At 35.2% G+C, this 24,666-nt stretch overlaps 4 protein-coding genes and 2 long non-coding RNA genes across 15 annotated transcripts in view; 3 read left to right on the top strand and 3 right to left on the bottom strand.

Annotated features, from left to right (window-relative positions):
• Positions 1-405: 405 nt before the first annotated feature.
• On the top strand, positions 406-2,391 carry LOC116852141 (LDLR chaperone boca). Its single transcript, XM_032832194.1, has 6 exons — positions 406-556; positions 811-1,033; positions 1,161-1,235; positions 1,342-1,502; positions 1,905-2,049; positions 2,137-2,391. Exons 2-6 carry the CDS (start codon positions 884-886, stop codon positions 2,200-2,202), a joined length of 597 nt encoding a protein of 198 aa, XP_032688085.1. The 5' UTR covers positions 406-556; positions 811-883; the 3' UTR covers positions 2,203-2,391.
• Positions 2,386-3,345, bottom strand: LOC116852143 (mitotic-spindle organizing protein 1-like). 2 transcript variants are annotated; one of them, XM_032832195.1, is made up of 2 exons: positions 3,180-3,345; positions 2,386-2,737 (listed from the first exon to the last, which is right to left on the bottom strand). In XM_032832195.1, the coding sequence occupies exon 2, from the start codon at positions 2,713-2,715 to the stop codon at positions 2,473-2,475; it is 243 nt and encodes an 80-aa protein (XP_032688086.1). In that variant the 5' UTR covers positions 2,716-2,737; positions 3,180-3,345; the 3' UTR covers positions 2,386-2,472. The 2 variants fall into 2 exon arrangements, with proteins under 2 accessions (XP_032688086.1, XP_032688087.1); XM_032832196.1 differs by having other exon boundaries at positions 2,386-2,750; positions 3,180-3,326.
• A 3,009-nt stretch (positions 3,346-6,354) lies between these two features.
• On the top strand, positions 6,355-9,034 carry LOC116852118. Its single transcript, XM_032832146.1, has 7 exons — positions 6,355-6,517; positions 6,787-7,146; positions 7,426-7,628; positions 7,709-7,732; positions 8,353-8,502; positions 8,582-8,700; positions 8,928-9,034. Exons 2-4 carry the CDS (start codon positions 6,788-6,790, stop codon positions 7,717-7,719), a joined length of 573 nt encoding a protein of 190 aa, XP_032688037.1. The 5' UTR covers positions 6,355-6,517; position 6,787; the 3' UTR covers positions 7,720-7,732; positions 8,353-8,502; positions 8,582-8,700; positions 8,928-9,034.
• The window catches only part of LOC116852119, an 18,537-nt gene continuing 1,618 nt past the window's right edge, over positions 7,748-24,666 (bottom strand). The window contains 18 exon segments of the mRNA XM_032832147.1: positions 7,748-8,538; positions 8,630-8,808; positions 8,920-8,979; positions 9,182-9,271; positions 9,354-9,468; positions 9,683-9,894; positions 9,976-10,257; positions 10,701-10,786; positions 12,208-12,461; positions 12,876-13,085; positions 13,322-13,532; positions 13,622-13,772; positions 14,135-14,245; positions 14,395-14,588; positions 14,676-14,807; positions 14,982-15,180; position 23,803; positions 24,273-24,466. Coding sequence (XP_032688038.1) covers positions 8,331-8,538; positions 8,630-8,808; positions 8,920-8,979; positions 9,182-9,271; positions 9,354-9,468; positions 9,683-9,894; positions 9,976-10,257; positions 10,701-10,786; positions 12,208-12,461; positions 12,876-13,085; positions 13,322-13,532; positions 13,622-13,772; positions 14,135-14,245; positions 14,395-14,588; positions 14,676-14,807; positions 14,982-15,180; position 23,803; positions 24,273-24,466 — 2,889 coding nt within the window. The 3' untranslated portion in view covers positions 7,748-8,330.
• LOC116852120 overlaps positions 16,195-24,666 on the top strand; it is a 12,276-nt gene continuing 3,804 nt past the window's right edge. For 3 of the 9 annotated variants that reach the window (XR_004379697.1, XR_004379699.1, XR_004379692.1), the window contains exons 1-7: positions 16,195-16,558; positions 17,742-18,219; positions 20,113-20,288; positions 20,421-20,607; positions 20,681-20,852; positions 21,159-21,320; positions 22,316-24,442. This is a non-coding gene — a long non-coding RNA (uncharacterized LOC116852120). Of the gene's footprint in view, positions 16,559-16,899; positions 17,635-17,741; positions 18,220-20,112; positions 20,289-20,401; positions 20,608-20,680; positions 20,853-21,158; positions 21,321-22,315; positions 24,443-24,666 lie in introns of those variants that run through there. The other 6 variants (XR_004379700.1, XR_004379698.1, XR_004379695.1 and 3 more) reach the window with 6 other exon arrangements.
• On the bottom strand, positions 20,383-22,440 carry LOC116852121. The gene is made up of 5 exons (XR_004379702.1): positions 22,302-22,440; positions 21,221-21,346; positions 20,944-21,091; positions 20,622-20,842; positions 20,383-20,528 (listed from the first exon to the last, which is right to left on the bottom strand). It is a non-coding gene; the product is annotated as an uncharacterized LOC116852121 (long non-coding RNA).

Raw genomic sequence — 24,666 nt, 5'->3', positions numbered from 1 at the left:
CTCTCTCTCTCTCTCTCTCTCTCTCTCTCTCTCTCTCTCTCTCTCTCTCCCCCTCTCCCTCTCTCTCCCTCTCTCTCCCTCTCTCTCTCTTTTCCTCTCCCTCTCTCTCTCTCTCTCTCTCTCTCTCTCTCTATCTCACTCTTGTATTTCGTTCACTCCAACGGCTATCGTCTAGTAGTGTGCACACAGTGTGTGTTTTCGAACACAGCCTATATTACATGGAGCACAATTTGCGCGGAAAAGCTGAACGATTTGGTGACAAATAAACATCTGTATTAATTTTTTTAAATTGTATTAACTTAATTTACTGCAATTTTTACTAATATGTTTATCTTTTCAGCTTATCTGTTGAATACAAGCATTTTAATTAATAAATACCGTTAAAAATTAATATTTTATAATTCCCCATATCGCTTTTCCGCTCAAAATATGCCTCATGTAATATAAGGCAATCAAAACAGATGCGGAACGCGTAGCGGATCTAGTAAGATTTTGTGTTCCGCGTTTCCGCGTTTCCGCGCTTCATGTAACGGCACCTTCAAGAATACATTTTATGGTAATAATTTTTATTTTTTTTCCTTTTTTTTATATTATCAATTCTAGATTTCTCATGATTTTTTCATATATTTTTATTTATGATATGTCTTTTATAGTAAAATACTTTAAGAAATATTGTTGACGCCGGTGAAGTCTCAGCGTAACCTCAAAACATTGAGCTGTAATTTAAAAAAAATATCGATTGATCTCTACTAATTGCTAATGAATCAGAATGAAGAAGCTGACATTTTTCTTCAATTTTTTAATTTTCAGGTATCTTAGGGGATGTACGCAGCGTATCATAATAATTTGTTGAAAATAAATACGTGACCTTCGTTAGAATAAAATGGAAACAAAAATAATTATTCTGAGCTTCTTTGTACTTTGTTTACTCACGAACAGTGAGACTCAAAATACAAAAAAGAAATCATGGCGCGACAAAGATATACGAGATATGACAGAAGCTGATTTAGAAAATCTATTGGATCAGTGGGAAGTAAGACCTTTCTTGCATCTTTTAATTGAGCTGTTATAAAATTTATGACTAGATAGATTGATAAAATAAATTTTGTTTTTTTTCCATAATAAAAGGTAAATGTTAAAGTATCAATGTAATATTTTAGGAAAATGATGAACCTCTAGAACCAGATGAATTACCAGAGCATTTGCGACCCAGTCCAAAAATAGACTTGTCTAAGGTAATAGATTTCTTTGTTTGCATTAAAAGCTAATATTATTTAAATATATATATATATATAGATTTCTTTCATTAACTTTTGAATTTGTATATAATTTATTGTATAGATAGATACTACAAACGTAGACAACTTACTAAGAGCCACCAAAAAGGGAAAAGGTGTTATGATGTTTGTAGATATGAAGCCAGATATTTCAGATGAGCAAGCTGATATTGTGATGCGTATTTGGCAGACTAGTTTGCAAAATAATCATATTATTGCAGAGAGGTAAGATAAATAATGCATAATAGTATTTCATACATCACAATGGCTTGGTTTACATCATGCACTTAATACATATACTAAATAGTAACTTTCTATTAGATAATTTTAATATCGGTGATATATATAAATAATGGTATATTAAGCTAATATAATACTCATCAACAAGATGTATTAATTGAATGCATTGCCATTAATATGCATTGCTGATATTAAGATTATCTAATAGAAAGTTACTATTTAGTATGTGTATCAAGTACACGATGTAAACCAAGCCAATATCATCACTGGTGACTTGATTCATGAAGTCATAGAATTGTAACTGCATATCATACCAGACGCGAGAAAACTAGTCCAATATATGAAAATATTTTATATACAAATTTATTATATTCAAATTGTGTCCAGATATCTAATCGATACTAGACGATCAATATATATGTTCCGTGAAGGATCTCAGGCTGTGGATGCTAAAAACTATCTGCTAGAACAACCTGAACTGTCTCATCTCACTCTTGAAGGACAGACTTATTACAGTGATCCTCAGCAGCAGGTAAGGATTTTCCTATTGCACTAATTTATTATATTTTTCAGACTACATATAGCATGTGAAACAAAAAGAAATAAATTTTTTTCTCAGGCTGCAGCTGATGAGTTAATAAAAGAGCAAAGTGCAAAAGCGAAACAAAACAGGGTTGATCTGTAACATATGCTCCGTGATATGTTTCCGCGTAAGCATTTTTCAAACGTTTCTACTTGTATACTTTTATAGATATTTTTTTGAGCAATATTTTTTCAATATTTGTTAGAGATATAATTGTTTTTATGAAGCACAATGTTACATGTGCATATACTAGAACATATGGGCTAAATAAAGTAGTTTCTATAGTATCTATATCCAAAAACATTTATTCGATAACAAAATAGATAATTTTACAAAAAACATGGAAGGACAACTAGTATCATATTCTTATATTCACTTATTAGTATTGGTCTTGCTGGTAGACTCTAATTGAGCATCGTTCATTGCCTTTACCTCTCGCTGAAGTTCTTTTACCACAGCTGCGAGAGCATGTGGATTCACTCCGTTCTCACACAGTCTAATGCACATGCTCAGGGTGGTTGGATCTAGATTCGTGTTTAGCAGTTTGGAGATCTGATACAATGTCTGGAACGTCTTACGAGCGGCATTCACCTGATGACTCACAGGTTCTGGCATGCTGACTCGTTTACGTTCCTTTCTAGAAATAAAACCTTATTACAAATACTTCCTTATTGAAAGCGCAAGCAACTTTATATTTCACACTTCACAGAAAACTGAATATTTTTTTTATTTTACTAAGGTTTGAGATATCACTTTTTGCATGGTAAATACAGTGTATGTAAATGTAAAACCACTCTGTATATGTGTGAAGATATCTTATGTACTTTAATATTTCTATATCTCACAAAAACTTCTGTAATAATACTGTTTAAATTTTTATGAAGACTTCGTGTAGATTGCTGCAAATATTATGTTTTACTGCTTAAAAATTGAAAACACGAAAGTGCTTAGGTTAGAACAGATATGCAGTTAATCGAATTTCATGACATGGATATTTATCAGCATTTTTAAACAGTAATATATAATCTTTATAATAGTAATACATTTATTAATTCTTTTCGCATTATTCAGATACTCACTCGTCGAAATTAGACAGTTTTATAATAGAAGATTACAAACATTAATCGCAAAAAATATCGCTTCGTGTCATGAATCTTAAACCGCCATAGGCCGCGTTCCAAAATTTAACTCGAGCTGGGTTCCGAAATTCACTGCCAGTACTGTATTAGCTCCTGCACACAGGGCGCGGTAATGCTTGTCGCGTGGTGGAAGTTCGCGCGACAGCCAATCAATATGCTGCTTTCCGTAATAACTTTCTAGCTCTTAAGCGTCTTCTACAATGGCAGTAGGAGTAGTAGTAAGAAATAAGCAGTAAGTAAATAGACTAATCACAATCGATTATTTTTGAAACATGAGAATGGAATTGGTCAATTTGCTTACTGCTTATTTCTTACTACTACTCCTACTGCCATTATAGAAGACGCTTTAAAGGGACGTCTACATTGGAAGTAAGCAGTAAGAAGTAGGAAGTAAAAATAAGAAATTGACTAATCATAGTTGATTATTCTTCTCACATTCGACTGTGATTGGTCAATTTCTTACTCTTACTTCCTACTTCTTGCTATTTACTTCCAATGTAGACGCCCTTTTACTGCTTATTTCTTACTACTACTACTGCCATTGTAGAAGACGCTTTACGGAAAAACAACATATTGATTGGCTGTCGCGCGGACTTCCGCCGCGCGGCAAGCATTACCGCGTCTTGTGTGCAAGAGCCATTACCGCGTCCTATGTGCAGGAGCCATAAATTTACACGGCAGCTTAAAACCGATTTAGTAAACTTTCGCATCCGATTGGTATATTCTTTTAGATTTAGAAATATACTCCAATCGGATTCAAGAGTTTACTAACTACGGTAGTTACTAAACCGATTTTAAGTTGCCGTGCAAACTAAAGTCAGCGGTACACGATGTTTGTTTTCGTGCTGGTTAGCTTGCTGGATGGAAATACTCTGTTCTGATTGATGCAGTTTTGAAGATGGATGGAAATGCACCAATCAAAACAGAGTATCTCCATCCAGTAAGCAATCCAGCACAAAAACAAGCACCGTGTGTCGTTGGGTTTAGTCAAAGATAGAATGACGCTCGCGGCGTTGCGAGCGTTAAGTGGACCAAATTAATCAACCAAACGTTACCGTGGTCACGAAACGAAAAAACACCTATAGTCAAAGGTTTAGACGTCAAATCGTAAAGTCACCATTTTTGTTAACATTCGATTATAATTGGTCAATTTTCATGATATGTTAGGCCCGATCTACAAAAGATGGAGTAAGAATGAGGAGTAGGAGTAAGAAATAAAAGTAGAAAGTAAACAGACCAATGAGAGTGCCATTGGCTTGGTTTACATCGGGTGGGATCCGATTGACCACGATACGATTGGACACATATTGTAATGATTGGTTCGACCTAATAATTCACTAGATAATTCTTTTCATCGGTTGGTTGTGTCCAATCGTACTGTGGTCAATCGGGACGCTCCCGTTTACATCGTACACTTGATACGCGTACTAAATAGTAACTTTCTATTAGATAACCTTAATATCGACGATATATATATATAACGGTATATTAAACTATAATACTTATCAACAAAACATATTATATTGATTGAAACGACGCCGTTGATATGCATTGTCGATTTTAAGATTATCTAATAGAAAGTTACTATTTAGTACACGTATCAAATACACGATGTAAACCAAGCCATTACTTGAAGCGCGGAAATGCAGAAACGCAGAAGATAAAATCTTATTAGGGCTGGAATTCATAGTCAGATGTTATATTTAAGACTATCTTAAGTTCATCTTCAAATACTGTATAGATCATTTCATTAGCTACGGAATATCTGCAGATAAATACCAGTCTAGATCTGCTACGCGTTCCGCGTCTGTTTTGATTGCCTTATATTACATGAGGCATATTTTGAGCGGAAAAGCGGTTTGGGGAATTATAAAATATTAATTTTTAACAGTATTTATTAATTAAAATGCTTGTATTCAATAGATAAGCGGAAAAAATAAACATATTAATAAAAATTGCAGTAAATTAAATTAATACAATTAAAAAACATAAATACAGATGTTTATTTGTCATCAAACCGTTCCGCTTTTCCGCGCAAATTGTGCTTTATATAATATAAGGAGAAATAAAGTCGCGGAACAAGCGCGGAAAAATCCATTGTCACAAGTTGTCACAAGTTATCATAAGTTGTTCAACCCAACCGCCGTTACATTAAGACGTGTTCAAACACGTTCGGACCTGATATTTTTTTGGAATTCATACCTTGATACCTTGGATAAAAAGACAATAGAAAAAAGTTTTGGGCCTTCCACTTTTTCAACGTACGGGAAGACATGATTCAATTCGCGGAACGCGGAAATCTAGTAAGATTTTGTCTTCTACGTTTCCGCGTTTCATGTAATGGCTCCCTCACAATCGATTATTTTTGAAACATAGGAATGGAATTAGTCAATTTGCTTATGGCTCCTGCACACAGGACGCGGCAATGCTTGCCGCGCGGCAGAAGTTCGCGCTACAGCCAATCAATATGTTGTTTTTCCGTAAGAGCTAGAAGATTATTATGGAAAGCAGCATATTGATTGGCTGTCGCGCGAACTTTTGCCGCGCGGCAAGCATTACCGCGTCCTGTGTGCAGGAGTCATTACTGTTTATTTCTAAGGGCTATCGCACACAAATTGACATAACTGCATATGCATAGCATAAGACCGTATGTACCAATGAGCATCGAGTATTAAGTCACCATATTGGTGTTCGATGCTTAATATTCGATGCTCATTGGTCCATACGATCTTATGCTATGCATATGCAGTTATGTCAATTTGTGTGCGATAGCCCTAAGACTGGGACCACAGGCTTTTGCATAACACATAACGCATAAGGGAATCAACCAATCAGAGACCTTTATTTCCCTCTTCAGGATAGAAATGAATGACTCTGATTGATTGATTTCCTTATGTGTTATGCATTATGCGTTATGCAAAAGTCTGTGCTCAGGCCCTTAGGGCCATCACACACAAAATTACATAGACGCATATACATAGCATAAGATCATATGGACCAATGAGCATTGAATATTAAGTCGCCATATTGATGATTGATACTTAATATTCGATGCTCATTGGTCCATACTATCTTATGCTATGCATATGCGCTATGTAATTTTGTGTGTGATGGCCTTTACTCCTACTCCTACTCCTTACTCCACCTATTGTAGATCGAGTCTTATGGCTACGGCAATTTGTTTGTGAAGGCTCTTTTAGCGGGCTCGTAGTAAAGAGATGAAAATTGGCTAGTATTGTTCTGTTTTGACAAAGCAACACCGATATAAGATAATTTACGTAAGCATTGACATATCAAAACGAGTCTTATAATTATATTAAACTTCTCAAAAGTGACTTTTTTAGTGATTTTTTGAGAGAAAGTACATAACCTCAGCAATTCATATGTTTACTATACAATAATGCAAACTTGTTAATTTGTTAATTGATTATGTTGTGTTAGTCGATTATTACTCGTGAAATATTTATATTCGACAACAGCAGAACTTTACTCTCCAAATAAATCCCTATACATCTTTTACAATATTTTTGTTCTATTTTTGTTAAAGGATGAGTGATAACAAAACAACAAAAGAAACAGATGAAGATACTTCCATCTTGATTGAATCACATAAATTGCTGTTCAAAGAGAGGGAAGATCAGATTATGTTACTGAAGGCTCTTTTTAAATATGGGTGCCCAAATTTATCCTTTGAATCTTTTCCTCTTATGCCTCCAGAAACAGTTAATGAAGCAATAAAAATAAAACTTGAAAAATTGCATAATGTTTTTCAAAATATACCTTCGTTAGTTCATTGGCTGCATGGTGAAGTATTTAAGAATGTTGAGTCTATACCTATGGCATTATTATTCATTGAATGGTATGAACAGCATCCTTCTCATGAGAATAATACAGAATGCAACTTTAGGTATGTATAATACTGTATATTCTATTTGATTCTAGATTAAAATTAGTGAGCAAATAAATAAATTAAAATAAATAGTTTATTTTTAATATCACAATTGCCAGGCACAACTGTTCTATTGTGATTAACTATACATTATCACTATCAATCTAGGATTAATATACTACGATCCTAACATCTGTGAATTTTCTTTTGTATTATTCTTTTGTATTATTAGATATGTGATTTTCTTTTATACGCTAAACATCAAAGATGAAAACTGATTGATGAATATTTTTGCAGAGAGATATATCACTTTCTTTATAAGCTGACAATGAATCAAGTTCCTACACCTATTTCACAGAAATCTGCAAAAGTATTACATACTATAATTACAGAAGTTTTAAGTGAGGCATGGCTGGATAAACAACAGGAGCTTTTAACATATTGTAGTGAAATATTTAAATATAGGAGAGCACTTCACAGACGTGTGTATCACGGTAAAAGTCAGTTTCTGCTAAAATTTTCTCTTATTGATCCTAGTAGAATCTTGTGATCAGAAATATATTTTAATATTTTTTTTCAGGGAAAATCTGAGGAGGAATACAATGTATAACATTGTTGATAGATCTCAAAGTTATTTTAATATATTGAGTCATGTATAATTTTTTTTTACATTTCTTCAGTGTGATACTTTTAGATTTTGCATGTGTAATAATTATCTCAATGATTTCAAGACTGAAGAAGTAGATTACTTTCGTTTAATTTAATTTAACCACTAATAACTTAATTCATATAATATAACGTTATGAATTATAAAACGAAATTGTCGTCTATTCTATTGAATATTAGAAAAATGAGTTTCTCTTTAAGAAACCTGTCTTATACATAAAAACATTTGTCTTTTTCTTTAACACGTTGAATGTCGTGGTCATTGGTTACTGATACCATGATACTATCATGAATTATTAAGTTGCGTATAAGGTATAATTGCATCTTAAAAGTTGGCTGTACAGCTAATAAGAAGCTAATGAAACAAGGTAAAAGATCCACGCATTTCAAATTACATTTTTTATCATCTCCTTGGTAATATGATCATCGATTATGCCTTTATACAATCAATATAAAATCAACACGGCAATCAACGTGTTAATCTGTCAAAATTAACACGTATCAATATCTCTTAATTTGCGCTAATTGTATCATCATTAATTGTTTAATATTTCCCAGGCATCATCTTCCAGTTTGGAATTCCAGTTCTGTGTTTTATTGTCTGTTTCGAAACTAATCAACGACTCCTCCTTCTTTTCTTTTGTTGGTTTCTTTGAGGCCTTGCTTGTCTGCTTGATATCACTGCCCCACTCCCAATCGCGATTCGAGGTATTGCAAGAACCTCCAGTGGACGACATACTACCTCTGAAATAAAAATTTTATTAGTGCATATTCTTTATATTTTAAGAACAGAAGAGTGCTATCAGCAAATACAAGATATTTAAGACAAACTTACTTCGAACTGGAACTTCTCACAAGAGATGATTTTTCATTGGAACGATTGGATTGTATCGAGTCACTATTCTGGTATGTATTACTGGAACACTGATACCGGTCCGTGGAATCATATTGATTTTGTTCAGCTGAATTGGTCCCAGCGATGTCACCCCACCCTCTTCTTCCTAAATCTCCTACCTATGTACATTTCCTACTATTAAATTTCTTAATATTCATTCAGTGATACTTTATTAATTCAACATAAGCCGAATGAAACATAAAAAATTCTGGAAATAAATGAACTTATACCTTTGCAGCCAAATGATTGACTTGGACTCCAACTTCCTCTAATAATGTGCCATCACGAACCTAATGATGTATTTTAAAAGAAAACAAGAGAAACAAAATAAAAACACAATTTAAAGAAAAATATATGCGTTACTAGGCAATATATATTGATACAACTGAAATTATATAGCAAGAAATTATAGAACAGAATTTTTATACTATAAAAATGACGATAACTGATTAATATAGTCATAAGCGTCATATTGGCCCTTAAATCACTTGCTTTTTGTGTCGCGAGTCCTCCGATTTTAATAGCATTCTCGGTAGCCTTGCTCGCTATTCTCGATGCCGAGGAGGAAAATATTGACCAGCCCTGCAAGAATTAGCTATCTTGCATTAATAGTTCGGCTAAATCATCAAATCTGTAGAAGTTGAATAAAAATTAAGAATTGTACAGTTGCTAATGAAGATACTGCATTGTCGAATAGCTCCTGGGATGAACTCTTAGGTGGTGGATCCATTTGGTAACCAAATCCTCCATATTTACCACCTTGACTGGGTGGTAGATTCCTACAAAAAAAAACATTTGTGAAAATAGTATTAAATTGTTTAATTATTCATAATTTTTTAAAATTATTTATGAATTATTGAAAAATATATGCGATATCGTTAATAACTTACAAAGTACACATAACAGATGAACAAATTGCAGTTTATATAAATTGAAACTGATAAGATACAAAGAATAGAATGTAGAAACATACATAAATCAACTATTACTTACTCTGGACGATTGGCATTTTCATTCTGTTTTTTTACAAAGAAAGATTCCGTTTGTGTCTTCAGACTGTTTGAGTCCATATTCTGGTAAGATGTTGAGGATACATCACTTTGGTATGAATGTTCTTGCCTACTTTCGACATACATGGAAGGCTGAAAATCTTTAGCTGTTGAACTGCTTGGACTCCAAGATTCTCCTCGTGCCAATGTAACAATCTAAATGAAAAAGTTATTCATATTACTTCTGGATCAAGGCTTGACATTCCAGACTTACAATCAATGTGTGTCTCTACTCACTTTATCCCTATATAATGCTGCTGCCTTTGTATTATAACGCTGAGAAATAGACATGGACTCATCCCAGTCAGGTTGTTTCTCGAAGAATTCTCGAGCATTTTTGTTGCCACCTACTTTCATCTTCTCTAGTTCCACATCTTTCCATTTGTCCATGGAGACAGAACGAACAAAAGACAAGTGCACACCCAAGCCACGATGCTTGCCAGAACACTCCAGGCATATCCATATACCATATGTTACAGATACCCATTGTGGGTTATGACTGCCGCATTCAAAACATTTCTAAGGAATATATAAGATTATAACATCAAACTTTCTTAATTGCAAAGTTAGTTAAGGCAAATAGTTTATGCAGATGTTTCTAATTTTAATTTATCAACAACATCCATAATATATATATTTTCTTATATTTTTAAGTTAGAATTTGTTAATTACAGTTAGAAATATTTGACATATTTATCATGTTAATATATAGGATATTTTAGTATACATTGCGTGAAGCATCTTTTAAAAATCTGTTAAAAATAAATATAAGAGAAATGACAAAAGCTCAATATTATAATACAATTCATAAGTTATAATTAGTTATTATACAGGTATAAATATGTAAAAACTCACACTAATATTTAATATTTGATCTTTTTCTTCTGTATTGTGAAAATATATACATTATCGTACAATATAATAATATTAATAATATTTTGTTTTATTCCAGCGAAACTTACATTGTTCTCATCCTTCGGCTTCAATTCACCTAGCACTCGTCGCGTCCGAGGACTGGCCATGGTCACATTCAACAGTCAAACGGACTCTGAAATATAAAGGAAATTTAGCATTAAACAAAATGACAGCAGTGATTCTAGAATTCTACACTTTTCAAAATTTGCTGATTTTCCTGTTCTGCTGACAGAATGCAGAATTTAACACGCGCGACAGCTAACAATCAAAACTGAGTTTAACATTTGACACATCATTCACGGGTGCTGGTAACACTGGAAATTAAACATTCAGAAGCAATATGAGAGAAATGTCACATGTATGAGAGCGAAAGTATCTACCTCGTGGCTACGAAATCATTATGTCGATATTCTTCCGCGAGATAAGAGAATTCGATCCTACGTGGACATATTGGAAAGTCAGACACGACTTTAGCGCTTATGAACGCGCGTAGCGTGTGCGTATCCCGATTGACGTCATAAAGATGTTAGATTGCTCTCCGCGAGAGGTCTTCTTCTTTTTATCCTGATTGGTTGACGGGAAGGTTGGTAGACCCCTTCCGAAACACTATTTACCCGTGTGATAGATGGCTAATGGAATAGGAATTCCGGGTCATATATAAGAAGAAGACCCGTGTGATGATAATTAGATATTTAATTTTACAGCGGTAGCGAAAGAGAATAATGCTTTAGATGCCAGATAATTGTTACTAAATGCAATTTCCTCGACAGCCATTTGGGTATCTACTTCAGCGTTATGCAATTTAATTCGTAATTTATCTGACTCCTCTACGAACATCTCAAGAATATCTCCGCGAGAGGTCGTACTAATAGCGATCGATATCTCGTATATCGATATTAATCGATATCTCATCAACGATTGCACAACTTCGATAACTTTCGATATATTTCAAATAAATATAGAGAACCGCGAAAGTGGTGAGTTCCGTACAAAGTGACCTTATTTTTATAATAATTATATTTCTTGTTATGTAAGAGTTACTCATTAATTTGCTAATTACTAACTACTAATCGAGTTATTACGATACGATAGAAATATTACTCGTTATCATATACAGGCCGTAATTATTTTGAGGTTCACCCATTGCTATATTTAGGATATTTGTACTTAAAAATTCGTAGAAATCGAAACATTCATATTTATTATTTATCCATAAATAAAAAGCGTATCATTATGTAGTCGCGAATAAAATTGAACAATTAGACTTGTAACCTTTACTCACTAATGTCAAGTTAGTCACTTACGTGAATATTTAATTATCGAATACGATTATTACAATTATAATTAATAATAGTTACTTTCGCGAATATATATTCGAAATTACATTTGTAAATATGTTTTGCCTAACGCTGATATAAAGCTGCAATATTATAATTTATACAGAATCAAGAATGAACAATCATTTATAACTTAATGTCTTAATGTTCTACAATATTGTGTTTAGTATCTTACAATTTAACGTTTAATGTAGTTGAAATAAACATTAAGACTAACTTATTTACAGTTGATAGCCAAGGCGGACTAGAATGAAGCACCCAAGTAAGATGGCTATGGAATTCAGAGAAAAGAAGTTAGCAGGTGCTCCACTCGCTTTCCAACAGACATCCAGCTTGCAATTAGATGCCAGCTGTCCAAATTTGCTCTTCAAAAATTCCCAATCGCAGAGTCCTACATAGCAACCTTCATAATGTATCGGTTTTTCCGCCAAGTAAAACATTACTTTATTGTTATCTTTGCTATCGTCACATCTGTAATATTAGATATCCCATAAAGATTAGAGTTATTTAATATAAAAGATTAGAGTTATTTAATATAAGAGATAAGAGAAAAAGAGATCTTCATATAATTTTTAAAAAACAGTAACAGAGGTGTTTATAGGAATTCATTTGTATTTAACAATAAAAGAAAATCTTGTAGTTCCTGATCTTGTATCACTATAAATACTTAAAAATACTTAAATTTGATATGATAATGACTAATAAATAAACAATTTGATCATAAAAGCAACTGAAAATCAAAGTTGTTGAAACTGAAACAAATCATAGTCTATGATTTTGGAAAGAGAATGAGAGACATAGAGAGAAAAAGAGAGAGAGAGAGAGAGAGAGAGAGAGAGAGAGAGGGGGGGAGAGACAGAGAGAGAGAGACGCACATATACTTACTTGTAGAATACTGCAATAAGATTCGCGGCGAAGGAGGACATTAAAGAGGTTCGCCATTGTCTGTTGGCCATATCTTTATAGTTGAAGGCTGTCAATCGTGTCTGATCTTCTCTTATGCCAATTGTGGTCAAAAGATTTTGCAGACTGACAATATCACTGAAGTAGAAGATACCCAGGGGTTCGTCCGACATTTCGTTACGTGCTGTTTTCCTAATTAAAATATATGCGTTAATAGTAATATATACTATTAATACATTCGAAAGCCCGAAGAGAAAAAGAATCAATGTATGTGGACCATTTGAAAGAAAATTTTGAAAACAAATAAAGATTTAAAAACATCCTATAAAGTATTTTGCATAATTAACTATCATAAGTCAAGAATTTAAGGCAAATATTGCAATTTTCTAGATTGAGGTAGCTGAGACAAAAATTGATGATTAAAGTACCAAAAATGTTGCATCATATCGTGCAACAAGGGACATCCCAGTCGAGCATTGATTTCACGCCCGTAGCCTGCTTTATAGTAGTAATCGAGGTCCTCTCTGTACTCCAGGATTCGAAGTTCTTCCTTGGAGAAGACAGCGCACCAAGGGGACAATTTGATGACTGTCCAAGCCTTCTCATATCGACATGCGTCGTACATGGCATCAATTTTTTCTGCAGATATATAAATAGCTCTCATTGACAACTCGAATAATTACAAGTAAAATAATCGCGATCAAACAATGTCATTTCGGTGTACGAACCAACGGTGATATTATAGAGGAATCCTAGTCGCCCACTAACGTTATTTACGAGGTCCTGAAATAGTGGTCCAGCGGTGAACAAGTTGTGCTCCGTATTCTCGTACGGTTGCTCGTGCCCGTCGTTTTCCCACACGCCGCATGTTTTGTATGCCTGTAAAATTAATCTAATAGTATTTTTAAATGCACGATTGATTTTATCGATTCAGGGTCGATTAATAGAGTGTTCAAGTGTTCTGCCTTGCCTCTACCAAACCCTATGATTGGCTAATAGAGGCTCAGGACGTCATCAATCGACTCCAGATCGATTAAAATTCGTACATTTAAATACACTATGAAAATATTCGGAGAGCATTCTCTATTTCGGGATTGTAATTCTTCCGACTATTTCGCTTTTTGAAGTTTGAGTTACGTTTCATATCTTGTCTTTCTTTGATCTCTAAATGTATAATCTCTAATATAATTCCTTTTTGTAGATATTTCAACAATGAAGAAGCATGTAGCTGAATCACTTACGTTCAGTAGAGTATCGTTCAAGGAACTCTCTTCGGGGTCTATAGCGTGCCTACTTCCAAAAAGTTGCTCTATGAAGGATTCCATGCTGCGCTGTGCCTCGGTGGCCCGGAACTGAAAATCAATCGCGTCGCGTCCCATCGCTACGATTGGTTCGTAATTTACTCGATCTTACTTATTGACTGGCGAATTATTCGATCGAATTGGTCGCGTTAATATCGCGCTACGTTCTCAATTGAGAAATTGCAATTGCAAAAAGACACCTTGTAATTGGCGGACGATATGTTGCTGATGGTGAGGTGCAGTAGCTCCGGGAAGTTGCTCTGCAATCTGCTCGCCAACAACCTCATATCCTCGACCCCTTGCGGCGTCAGCACCTCCGCCCGATGCGACTTCAGATACTCATCCGGTTGCCATTTCTTTAGGTTGTCCAAGTCTCGGTTGCACATACGACCCTCTGCGTAACGCGTATTAGCGAGCGATTAGCATTCCGAGGAAAGTCGATATGAGAAACACGCGAGAAAACCTGCTCAGAAGGACTTACCGCGGCGCGTTTCGTGATTGTGTATTATCTGATCCCTAAGATCGGTCAGAGCGTTAATCTCGTCGATCTCGTGGAGGGTCGGGCAACGAGTGCCGTGCGCCGCTAACATCCACATTTGCACTGGCCGACAGTCTGATGGACGCACAAGCGATGGTAATGATAACAATTATGATAGTCGATGAAATAAAGAGATATTAACTCTACTATTAATACATATATATTAATAGTAGATTAATACATGATACATATTTTTTATTATTTATCCAATTAATTTATCTATTCGGCCAGTCAATAGCGATTTCTTACTCGGCACTGTCTTGAACTGAGTTCTGTCACCATGGACGAAGTGGTAGGCCGTTTTAGTGGCCATATGAAGGTACGGCTCGTCTTCATCGGCGAAACAATAGTCTACGTTGCGTGCGAGCACGTGGACGTTTGAGGAGGCCAAGAGCGACGTGACCAACAACAGCAGCAACGGTGCGGACATCGTGTGGAGGTTGTCGACCTGCGATTTCATGCAATCCTTCAATCCTTGAGCACCAGCTGAGCTGGTATTTTCGCAACTTCAATGCTCACGCGGGTGTGAGTATGAATCACGTCCCGATTTGTCTAGTGCTTACGATATTTTGTTACGACGTCTGTGTATCTTCTAGCGTTAAATGTTACTGTCAATTTTAATTATTATATGAAAGAATGGCTCGCGTTACTACATCAGCCGACTTTTCTTTCTTCTTGCGGCACACACGGGACGTTGGGTACCAATTTAAAGAGCTAATCTTCTGGGCGATCTAAACGAAATAGCTTATGGGTCATCGGGGAAGCTTCTCAGAAAAGTGTGCTTTCGCTTTCCGCGGACCGCCGTAAACCTACATTTTGCCGGCGCGACTGACGACATCGCGGAATGTAACTTATTACCGTGCTAGCGTAACGTAGCAGCGATTGCGTAACCGGAAGTGTTCGCGCGTATTCTTGTGCGCACTAAGTCATCACGAAGCGCAAGACACCGGCGAAGCGCTAACTGCGCTAAATTAACGAGAAGAAGATGATGGGTGACGGCTTTCGCGAGTTACCGTGACATATTTAGCCGCCAACACTTGTACTTTGATTACTTTTCTGCCTTATATCATCCTAAACATCGCTTTCGCGTCAGAACATTTGGTTCTGACGTCTCAAGGATATGAGAGATCTCGAGAGATCTGTCTCGAGATCTGTCTCTCGAGATCTGTCTCGAGAGAGAAAGAGAGAGAAAAAGAGATTCGAAAAATGAAAGAATCGGGAAATCCGAGTGTCTCGTAGCTCTCGTTGAAGTCTATAAGGAAATGAGATTCGTTGGGATTCACTTCTATAAAAATATATTGTGTTGGAAATAAATGCGAAGGCCAAGGATAATATCGTGAAAGAGAGGAGATGTGAAATTATGTTAGCGCTCACATTGCGCAACAAAAACTGGTTTTTGTGCCGCGTCGAGGATTTCCTATCCTCATGACATTCAAGGTACTTTGTAATCGAGTATCGTATCTGTAAGACAGTATATAGAAATAGCTAAGACGTAAGTCCACAATATTGCGATTGACTTCGGCGACTTCGGTGATTAGCGGAGGCTTCTTTTGCTCTAACAACTCTCTACTTGGCCTACTTATACTTAATTTCTCGTGTCGGCGAGTACCAAGTGCTGTCGTCCAGCTTGGTTGCAATCTCATTTCAATGTGAAATCCATTACACGCCGGTTGCTTTACACGCTACTTTGAAAACAGTGCAATACGCAGGACCGTCCGTTACTTGTATAATCAGAAGGGGAGATTATGTGTGTGAAAAATGTCGAAAATGTAGATTAATTTTTGAAGCCTCGTTTTCGAAAAAGCCAATGTTGAAAGTTGGAAAGAGTAAGTGATATCATTTCATCAATTATTTTCTAATATGTCTCAAACAAAATGTATAGAATTTGTTTGATCCGTGCTGATCTGACAGCTGTTGTCGATGTATGTTGCGTGGACAAGATAATTGGAAGTTATCCAAGATAGACACGGTAGAAGTTATTAATTTTCTAATGTGAGAGATCGATTTTTCTCGTAAGCCAAGCCCAGTTTCGGCGAAAATTAACTATCACAATTTTACGATGTACATTATTTCACACTATAAACGGGTTTTTTGGTAAGGATTTTCTTCTGATCGCGCGTGGTAATAAATGACGGCGTGATAGACTGCGCGCGCGTTCGTGACAATTGTTCCTGAAAGTAGGACGACGACGTTGGTCACGCTCGATGGTTCTTAGCAGGAGCAAGCGCGTACCTGTAATTATTCGCGCGAGTTTGCTCGTTTTTTCAGTGAAATCTGCGCGACTCGTCCGCTCGATTCATCGTCGGCGGGTGACAGCGATCGACAGCGTTCGCGAGAGCGAACGCTATATGCGCACTTCTCGCCGCCGAATCGCGGGAATTCGCGAGATTACAGAGTTCGCGATCACGCGACACATAAGACCAACGTGGCGATTTGATACGAAGCGCGAATTAAATCGTCATTTCGTGACGCGTCAGCGTACCAGTGCGCGATATGTTAATTTCATGTTAACTTTAAGGCCGCGAATCGGTCGTTTCCGGCAATATTTCATCGTACGTCATCCAGCGATTTAGGAATATTAGGTTTTCGAATATTTGAGGAGAGAACGCGAGGATCTACTTATTCTCAAATTTTAAGCATTTTTTTGCATCGAGAAATTCGAGAAATCGAAAAATTCAGGATTAGAATACCTGAGAGTGTATCTGTACAATTTTTACAATATCTAACATCTAATAATTTATACCTACAAGGATTCACAAAGAATCTAAAATTTAAATCTATAAGGATCCAGTAATCAAAAATTACTAATGTTTTGAATCCGAAGAGAACTCAAGGATGATCTAGGAATAAAAATGCAAGTGCTATTCAAGATAGCGCAGTTATATGCGACGTTAAAGGACATGTATGGATCTGGAAGTTTAAGATTCCAAGAGATACACCGATAGTTCTAATCTACTCAATATTACTCTGCGACTTTCTAATTGAAATTTATCCGCGGGTATTCTACAGGAGCAAGTCGGACTCACAGTAACCAAGCCACTGGGAGTACAAATTCGGCATATTCTATATATACGTACAATGGTCCAGAGACGCTCGTTACTGAGGAGGTACCCGAGGATCCAAAACGCCACTCGAAAGCTCGAAAGGTGCGGCTGATCGAGCTTGCCGCTCGGCGTAGAAAGGAAAACCGAGAAGGAGGCTCAAGTACGTATTCGTACGTGTCAATGAATAACTCGCGATGTAAACAGGTACGTGGGTGACTTAGGCGCGATTGCGAGCACCGTTCGCCACGGCAGTTCGTGCGGCACTGTCGCCACACCGTCGCGAGGTCGTCGAGCTTCGTTGCTTCTAGCAACCAGTACCTAGCGCGTATCTAACGTTTTAACCCTAACATACCGCGACCTCTTCGACCTGGTTAACTGTGGGCGCGTCGGCGTTCTGTCCTAATTTGAACCCTGAAACACTGAAACGAGTCAATTATGCGCCTGTAAGTAAGAAAATACACCTCCCCGCCTAACCACCGTAACGTCAAGGCGCGATCAACCCTCACTCTCCTACACTGTTAAATCCGTAGTGTTAAATTATACTCAATTTGAGTTATTTTTAACCATTCCTATAAGTCGCCGCTGCTCCTACTAAATATGTCGTTAATTTAACTAATGTAACGGAGTTAAATAATTTAAATTAAGAAATGTATTAAATTTCACTAAAATTTAGTTTATTTTTTATTATGTGCACGTTAATGTAACCTTTGTTTTAGTAAAAAATGACTTAATATTGTTTTAAATGGGCTGAGATTAGATGTGGTTGTTTTTTTAAACACATGTTTTGTGTTAAAATAATAAATTTTGACACACATGATAGTTAAAAATAACTAAATATTATTTAACTCAAGAAATTGGTTTAAATTTGACCCTGCAATATTTAACAGTATATATACGTTATCCATACTTATTCGCTCACTGGGACGAGTCAATTATGCGCTTGTAAAATAAGAAAATACATCTCCCCGCCCAACCACCGTGACGTCGAGGCGCGATCAACCCTCACTCTCCTACACTGTTAAATCCGTAGTGTTAAATTATACTCAATTTGAGTTATTTTTAACCATTCCTATAAGTCGCCGCTGCTCCTACTAAATATGTCGTTAATTTAACTAATGTAACGGAGTTAAATAATTTAAATTAAGAAATGTATTAAATTTCACTAAAATTTAGTTTATTTTTTATTATGTGCACGTTAATGTAACCTTTGTTTTAGTAAAAAATGACTTAATATTGTTTTAAATGGGCTGAGATTAGATGTGGTTGTTTTTTTAAACACATGTTTTGTGTTAAAATAATAAATTTTGACACACATGATAGTTAAAAATAACTAAATATTATTTAACTCAAGAAATTGGTTTAAATTTGACCCTCCAATATTTAACAGTATATATACGTTATCCATACTTATTCGCTCACTGGGACGAGTCAATTATGCGCTTGTAAAATAAGAAAATACATCTCCCCGCCCAACCACCGTGACGTCGAGGCGCGATCAACCCTCACTCTCCTACACTGTTAAATCCGTAGTGTTAAATTATACTCAATTTGAGTTATTTTTAACCATTCCTATAAGTCGCCGCTGCTCCTACTAAATATGTCGTTAATTTAACTAATGTAACGGAGTTAAATAATTTAAATTAAGAAATGTATTAAATTTCACTAAAATTTAGTTTATTTTTTATTATGTGCACGTTAATGTAACCTTTGTTTTAGTAAAAAATGACTTAATATTGTTTTAAATGGGCTGAGATTAGATGTGGTTGTTTTTTTAAACACATGTTTTGTGTTAAAATAATAAATTTTGACACACATGATAGTTAAAAATAACTAAATATTATTTAACTCAAGAAATTGGTTTAAATTTGACGATAGAGATCATTTTTACAACACAGGAGTAATAAATATAATTTTTCAAGCCTGTTATAATGTAAAAAACTTCCAGGAGATTGCAAATTATAAATTTGAAGTTATTTTGTAATTATCTGAGAATCTAAGTCTGTAAATTTTTCGCGGTTTCGGGTTCAAATCACTCCAGTGTTCCAAGGTCGGAATACCTGTAAGTTTTATGTGTGACAAACGTTCTACTCTCTTTTCCGTTAATAATTCTAACTAAATTTTTATTACTCCCTTGACGGCAAGAAACATAACAGATAATATAATAGCTATGAACAATAAATCTACATTATTTCAACATTGATTAATGTCCGCGCAATCACAGTTTTTGTTGTTCATTTTTACATTTTTTCCTAGCTACATCACGATTTTATAAAACTGTTAGATATCTCAATTTGATTCTGGTCGACAATGCTTTATATCGCAATTTTTTACAACAGGGCTCAGCGTTTCCTTCAACTTCGCCCTATCACATACTCCGTTTTCGCAGTCTTCTAGAGTCACAGGATGCTCGGCCAAGTAGAAGGTAACTTTGAAGGGGGAGTCTTCAGATTCGCATCTGAAACGAGATGTTTCCACGATCGTTCGTTCAGGGATGATAAAAGAGTAGTCGCATGTACGTATTCAGCTATATCTGTAGAAGATAGCCATGAAGTTCGTGGCAAACGGTGACAGCAAGGACGTTCTCCAATTAGTAATTCCTGTTAGCCATATCCTTGTAATTTTTAGGTATCCTGTCCATTTTTAGGTGTCCTTGCCGATATTCATCGAGGTAAAGAACAGCATCGCCTCTATCGAATGCGAAAAGTAGAACGAGCCCTTTGGTTCGTCGGTGTCTTTCGCGTGCTCCAATTTCCTACAAGATTGAATACAGAATACTAGAAAAGAACAGGAAAAGCTCATGACACGAAATCTAGCTCTCACGAATCACGAAGGTGCATTGACTCACGCGAAACGATCGAACATGTCTAGCATAGTGCGACATCCAAATTGTATATTGATTTTCAGTCCGTGGCCGGCGTTATAGTAGTAAAAGAGATCCTCGTTCTCAAAGACGCGCATCTCATCGTCTGTAAATGCGGCGCATCAGAGCGACAACCTGTCTGGATACCAATTTTTTTCGAAGCGACACATGTCGTACAAGTCGAAAATGTCAGCTAGAATCGTCCACTATCGTAATGTATTATAATTAATGATTCATAATTACAATCATTAAACATTTAAGAATTAATTAAACGCCTAGTGTTTTGTCACTGCAACGAATCACTTACATTTATCGATGTTGTTCGCGAAACCTAACCGCCTACTCACGTCGGTAATGAATTTCGCCACTTCCGGGCCATCGATAAACTCCTGTACGTGTTCGTTAGCTCTTGTACTGTTTATTTCGTCTAACCGTGGTCGACAAGTTCTGTATGTCTGAATATTATTTCGATATTATTTCGATATTATTATTTATGATATTAATAACATGAAACATTTTCAGAGAAATGAAAAAAGATAAATCCATAGTCGAGAGATCGAAATACAAAACTGGGAAATTGTTACCTCCAACATAACACTCTTAGTCATCAACTCTTCTATCTGCATGATTGCGACGAAGTCATTGTCGAATGCTCCTGATATGAAGGAATTCATGCGGACGACGGTACGTTGAGTGTTCGTTGATTTAAACTGAAAAACATACAAAGATCAGTTTGATCGGTCATTAAAAAATTTCTTTTCCGCACGATTCTCGTATTGATAAGAAAACGAAATATTTCTACCTAAAATAACAAACAATAATAAAATTAAAAACAAGAAGGGAAAGATTATAAGCTAAGAAATAAAATAATAAGGAAAGGTAAAAGTCGATCTTACGAATTAATTCATAATCTTTTGATAATTAATAATTTTTAATAATTATGAAATATCTTTTATTGATTGATAATTGCTTGTTTATATTCAAGATGTAACTTCGTTATTAAATAGTCGTGTATAAGGAATAACAAGGAGATTGTACATGCAAATGTACCTATAATTCTTCAGTTTTTTATCAGTTTTTTTTTTTTAGTTTTTACCAGTTTTATTTATAATACAATCATGGGTCTTTCAAGCCCAACGGATTTTTTTCTTGGAAGTTCCTCAAAGTGTCGAAGAGCCCCTCACTTCTAATCTCCCCTAATAAAACTTAGTAGTGGGGGAATGTTTGTTCTATAAACTTGAAAGAATATTCATGAATTTTTGCAGATTTTTTAAATCATTGTAAATAGTTGAAGTAATCGTCGGACTTCAAAGACCCATAATTGTATCAAGATGTTGCCCGTTTTCACATTATATTGTAAGGGTTAATATGAATCCTCTTCAATAGTCAGTATTTATATAAACGTAAATTATTATTATAGTGAAATATGCATATTATTTAGTATAAATTAACTGTTTTATAGCCGCAAAACAATCGTCTATGAGTTACATTAACTTTTCTCTTTTAACTTTTTGGAAATTATATTTCGGAGTAAATATTTCTGTTTGGTGAATAAAAGAGATTCTTTAAAGTAAATTTTTCTCAAGCTAATAATATCTTTAAAATGATAATTAATCAATCGATAATTTGTATTCAACTTCCTTTGTTGCATCTTTAACTAATCACCTCATAATTTTTAGGTTTATTCGCGTCGAAGAGCTCCGGAAATCTTATTCTGAATTACTGAGTGTTAACAAATCTCTTGCCTTGCGACGTCAGTAATTTGTGGTATAAAACAATGAGATCATCATCAAGTCACCAGTTCTTTAGGTTTTGTAAGTCCTGACCACACAAATATCCTTCTATGAATCGAAGAAAAAAATCGAATTTTATTTGATCAGTTCCCACATAGCAGAGATGTCCAAAATATATCATAGGGATATCCTAAAGATATATTTGGGATATGCGATATCTTCAAGATATTCCTATGATGTATTTGAGATATTCTTGCTGTGTGGGGTTTAAACCGTTCGATTTATTGCCACATTTTTATCGGGCCTTAAACAATAGTTCATAAAATAAATATTTCTCGCTTTTTTCACAGCTTTACATCGCTGTTCTATTTTCACGATATATAAATATTCTTAAACACCCAGACTAGTATCAATTTACTTACGTTTGTGGATCTTGTGATTTTCTATGATACGATTTTGCATGTGTGTCAAATTTAACATTTTTAATATTCTGTTTCGGTGTGGATATCGAGTGCCGTGCCTACAGAACTCCCATATATATATCGGTTTACAATCTGAAACAGAAAAATAGTCTTTGTATCGTAAAGAAACAAACGAAAGAGCTTTGCGATTATCTTAATGTGTGCTTGACGATTCTTTAATTTCTTTTATTATCTTTATAAAACTTTGATTTAAATCTTGATTCTTTAAACAAACGTAAGTTTATTTGATTCTTTAAACAAACTTAAGTTTATTTTGTCACCTCGCGATTTTTAAATTTATATACAAGAAAATTTTTCTTTAATTTTATATATTTTAGATACTCACTTGGCAAAGTAATACGTTCTACGATGTTGTTATGAATATACTGATGCGCTGTTTTAGTGCCAGTATAGATGTAAGGATTTCTATTATCAGCGTAACAGGATTCGTTCTCTTGTGTCATCGTGTCTCTCTCCAGATACACCAAAACAAAGCAGCGGAAGATCTGCTTATATATTCTAGAAAAGTCCATGTTCGACGATGGACACTCTTGTATTTGTAAATTCGATTCAAATATATTTCTTTACGAGTAGAATGTTCGTCTGATCGTCCAGCTCGCCTGGCGGAGAGATATCGCGAACGAGGTTTTTCCTCAGCTCGTTGATACACGACAACTATTTCTGTGTTCTACACATGAATATCAAATGTTTTTTTTTCTTTTCATAAATTATCTCGAACATTATCTCGCATAATTATACTTCACGCCATGTGTGTCATGAGTAAACTGTTATTCGAAGAAAATTCGGCTCTTTAACGTAAGTTATAATAGCTAATAATATCTTTAAAGTGATAATTAATCGATTAATATTCGTGACATAACGCGCATCTTAATTTTCTATAATAATTCCGAAATATCGCAGGTTACTCGTAATAAAGACCGAACACGCAGCAATGAGCATAAAAGGTCCGACCCTCGATGGAGAAAATGGAATAGTTATCCTTCTCGCTGTCCCACAAATATCCGATGGTCGTTTCCACTGACTGACTGGCCTTCTCAATAATCGTAACGACGACGATAATTTTGTGTCTGGAACGATAAATTACCCATCAAGCGTGATGAATGCCTCTCTGTATCTCCTAAGTATATTTTTAAGAATGTTCTTTCAATTATAGTGTTGGGGAATTGGAAAAAAGCGGTCTCTCTCTCTTCGAAGATACACTTTGTAGAGTTCATATCTATCATTGTTACTGATGCTTAGCTTTTTTATTGTATTAGAGTTTACATGTTTACGTTAAAGTAAAATTTTTTGTAACTCGTTTAGTTGCAAACAATACTGAAAATTAGGAAAGTCGGTATCCTTTTCCTCAAAAGTTTCCCTCAAAAGAAATCGCAATCTAACTAGAACACCTTGTGCATTTGAGATTTAAATTTTCAGCGCACCTGTTGAAGTTGAGCTTCTTCACACGTCGACGTATCTCCGACGCGATTTCACCACACAATTTCACACTCTCCGCGTCATCATAAGTGAGCTCATCTAAACGACTATTCATCACTGATTGCACGATTTTGTCCACTTCGTCAACTTTGAAAGGATTCTGTGATTCCATACAGTAGGTGTTCTGATATTTTGGTACCTGCAAATAGCTTCTTTCGTTCGATATTCTAAGATTTCATTTTCATTTTCATTAATCTGTTGGGAGCAGCCTTTTTTACCGAATATTTGCAAATCTTTTATGTGTATAATTATATAATTGTTTGTACATACACACAGTCATGTACAATATAGAATATATATATATATATATTTTTTTTTTTTTTTTTTTTTTTTTTTTTA

The sequence above is a fragment of the Odontomachus brunneus genome, unplaced genomic scaffold (assembly GCF_010583005.1).
Source record: "Odontomachus brunneus isolate Ranch 3 - 2012 unplaced genomic scaffold, Obru_v1 Obru_scaffold_203, whole genome shotgun sequence".
Lineage (NCBI taxonomy): Eukaryota > Metazoa > Arthropoda > Insecta > Hymenoptera > Formicidae > Odontomachus > Odontomachus brunneus.
Note: the sequence above shows the minus strand (reverse complement) of the source record. Positions and strands in the feature narration are given on the sequence as shown.

Bases quoted from the DNA above. Each gene is read 5' to 3' on its own strand.
- LOC116852143 (XM_032832195.1), bottom strand. From the start codon at position 2,715: ATGCCAGAACCTGTGAGTCATCAGGTGAATGCCGCTCGTAAGACGTTC.
- LOC116852118 (XM_032832146.1), top strand. From the start codon at position 6,788: ATGAGTGATAACAAAACAACAAAAGAAACAGATGAAGATACTTCCATC. The intron at 7,147-7,425 runs GTATGTATAATA...ATATTTTTGCAG, and splicing joins AATACAGAATGCAACTTTAG to AGAGATATATCACTTTCTTT.
- LOC116852141 (XM_032832194.1), top strand. From the start codon at position 884: ATGGAAACAAAAATAATTATTCTGAGCTTCTTTGTACTTTGTTTACTC. The intron at 1,503-1,904 runs GTAAGATAAATA...AATTGTGTCCAG, and splicing joins AATCATATTATTGCAGAGAG to ATATCTAATCGATACTAGAC. The intron at 2,050-2,136 runs GTAAGGATTTTC...TTTTTTTCTCAG, and splicing joins ACAGTGATCCTCAGCAGCAG to GCTGCAGCTGATGAGTTAAT.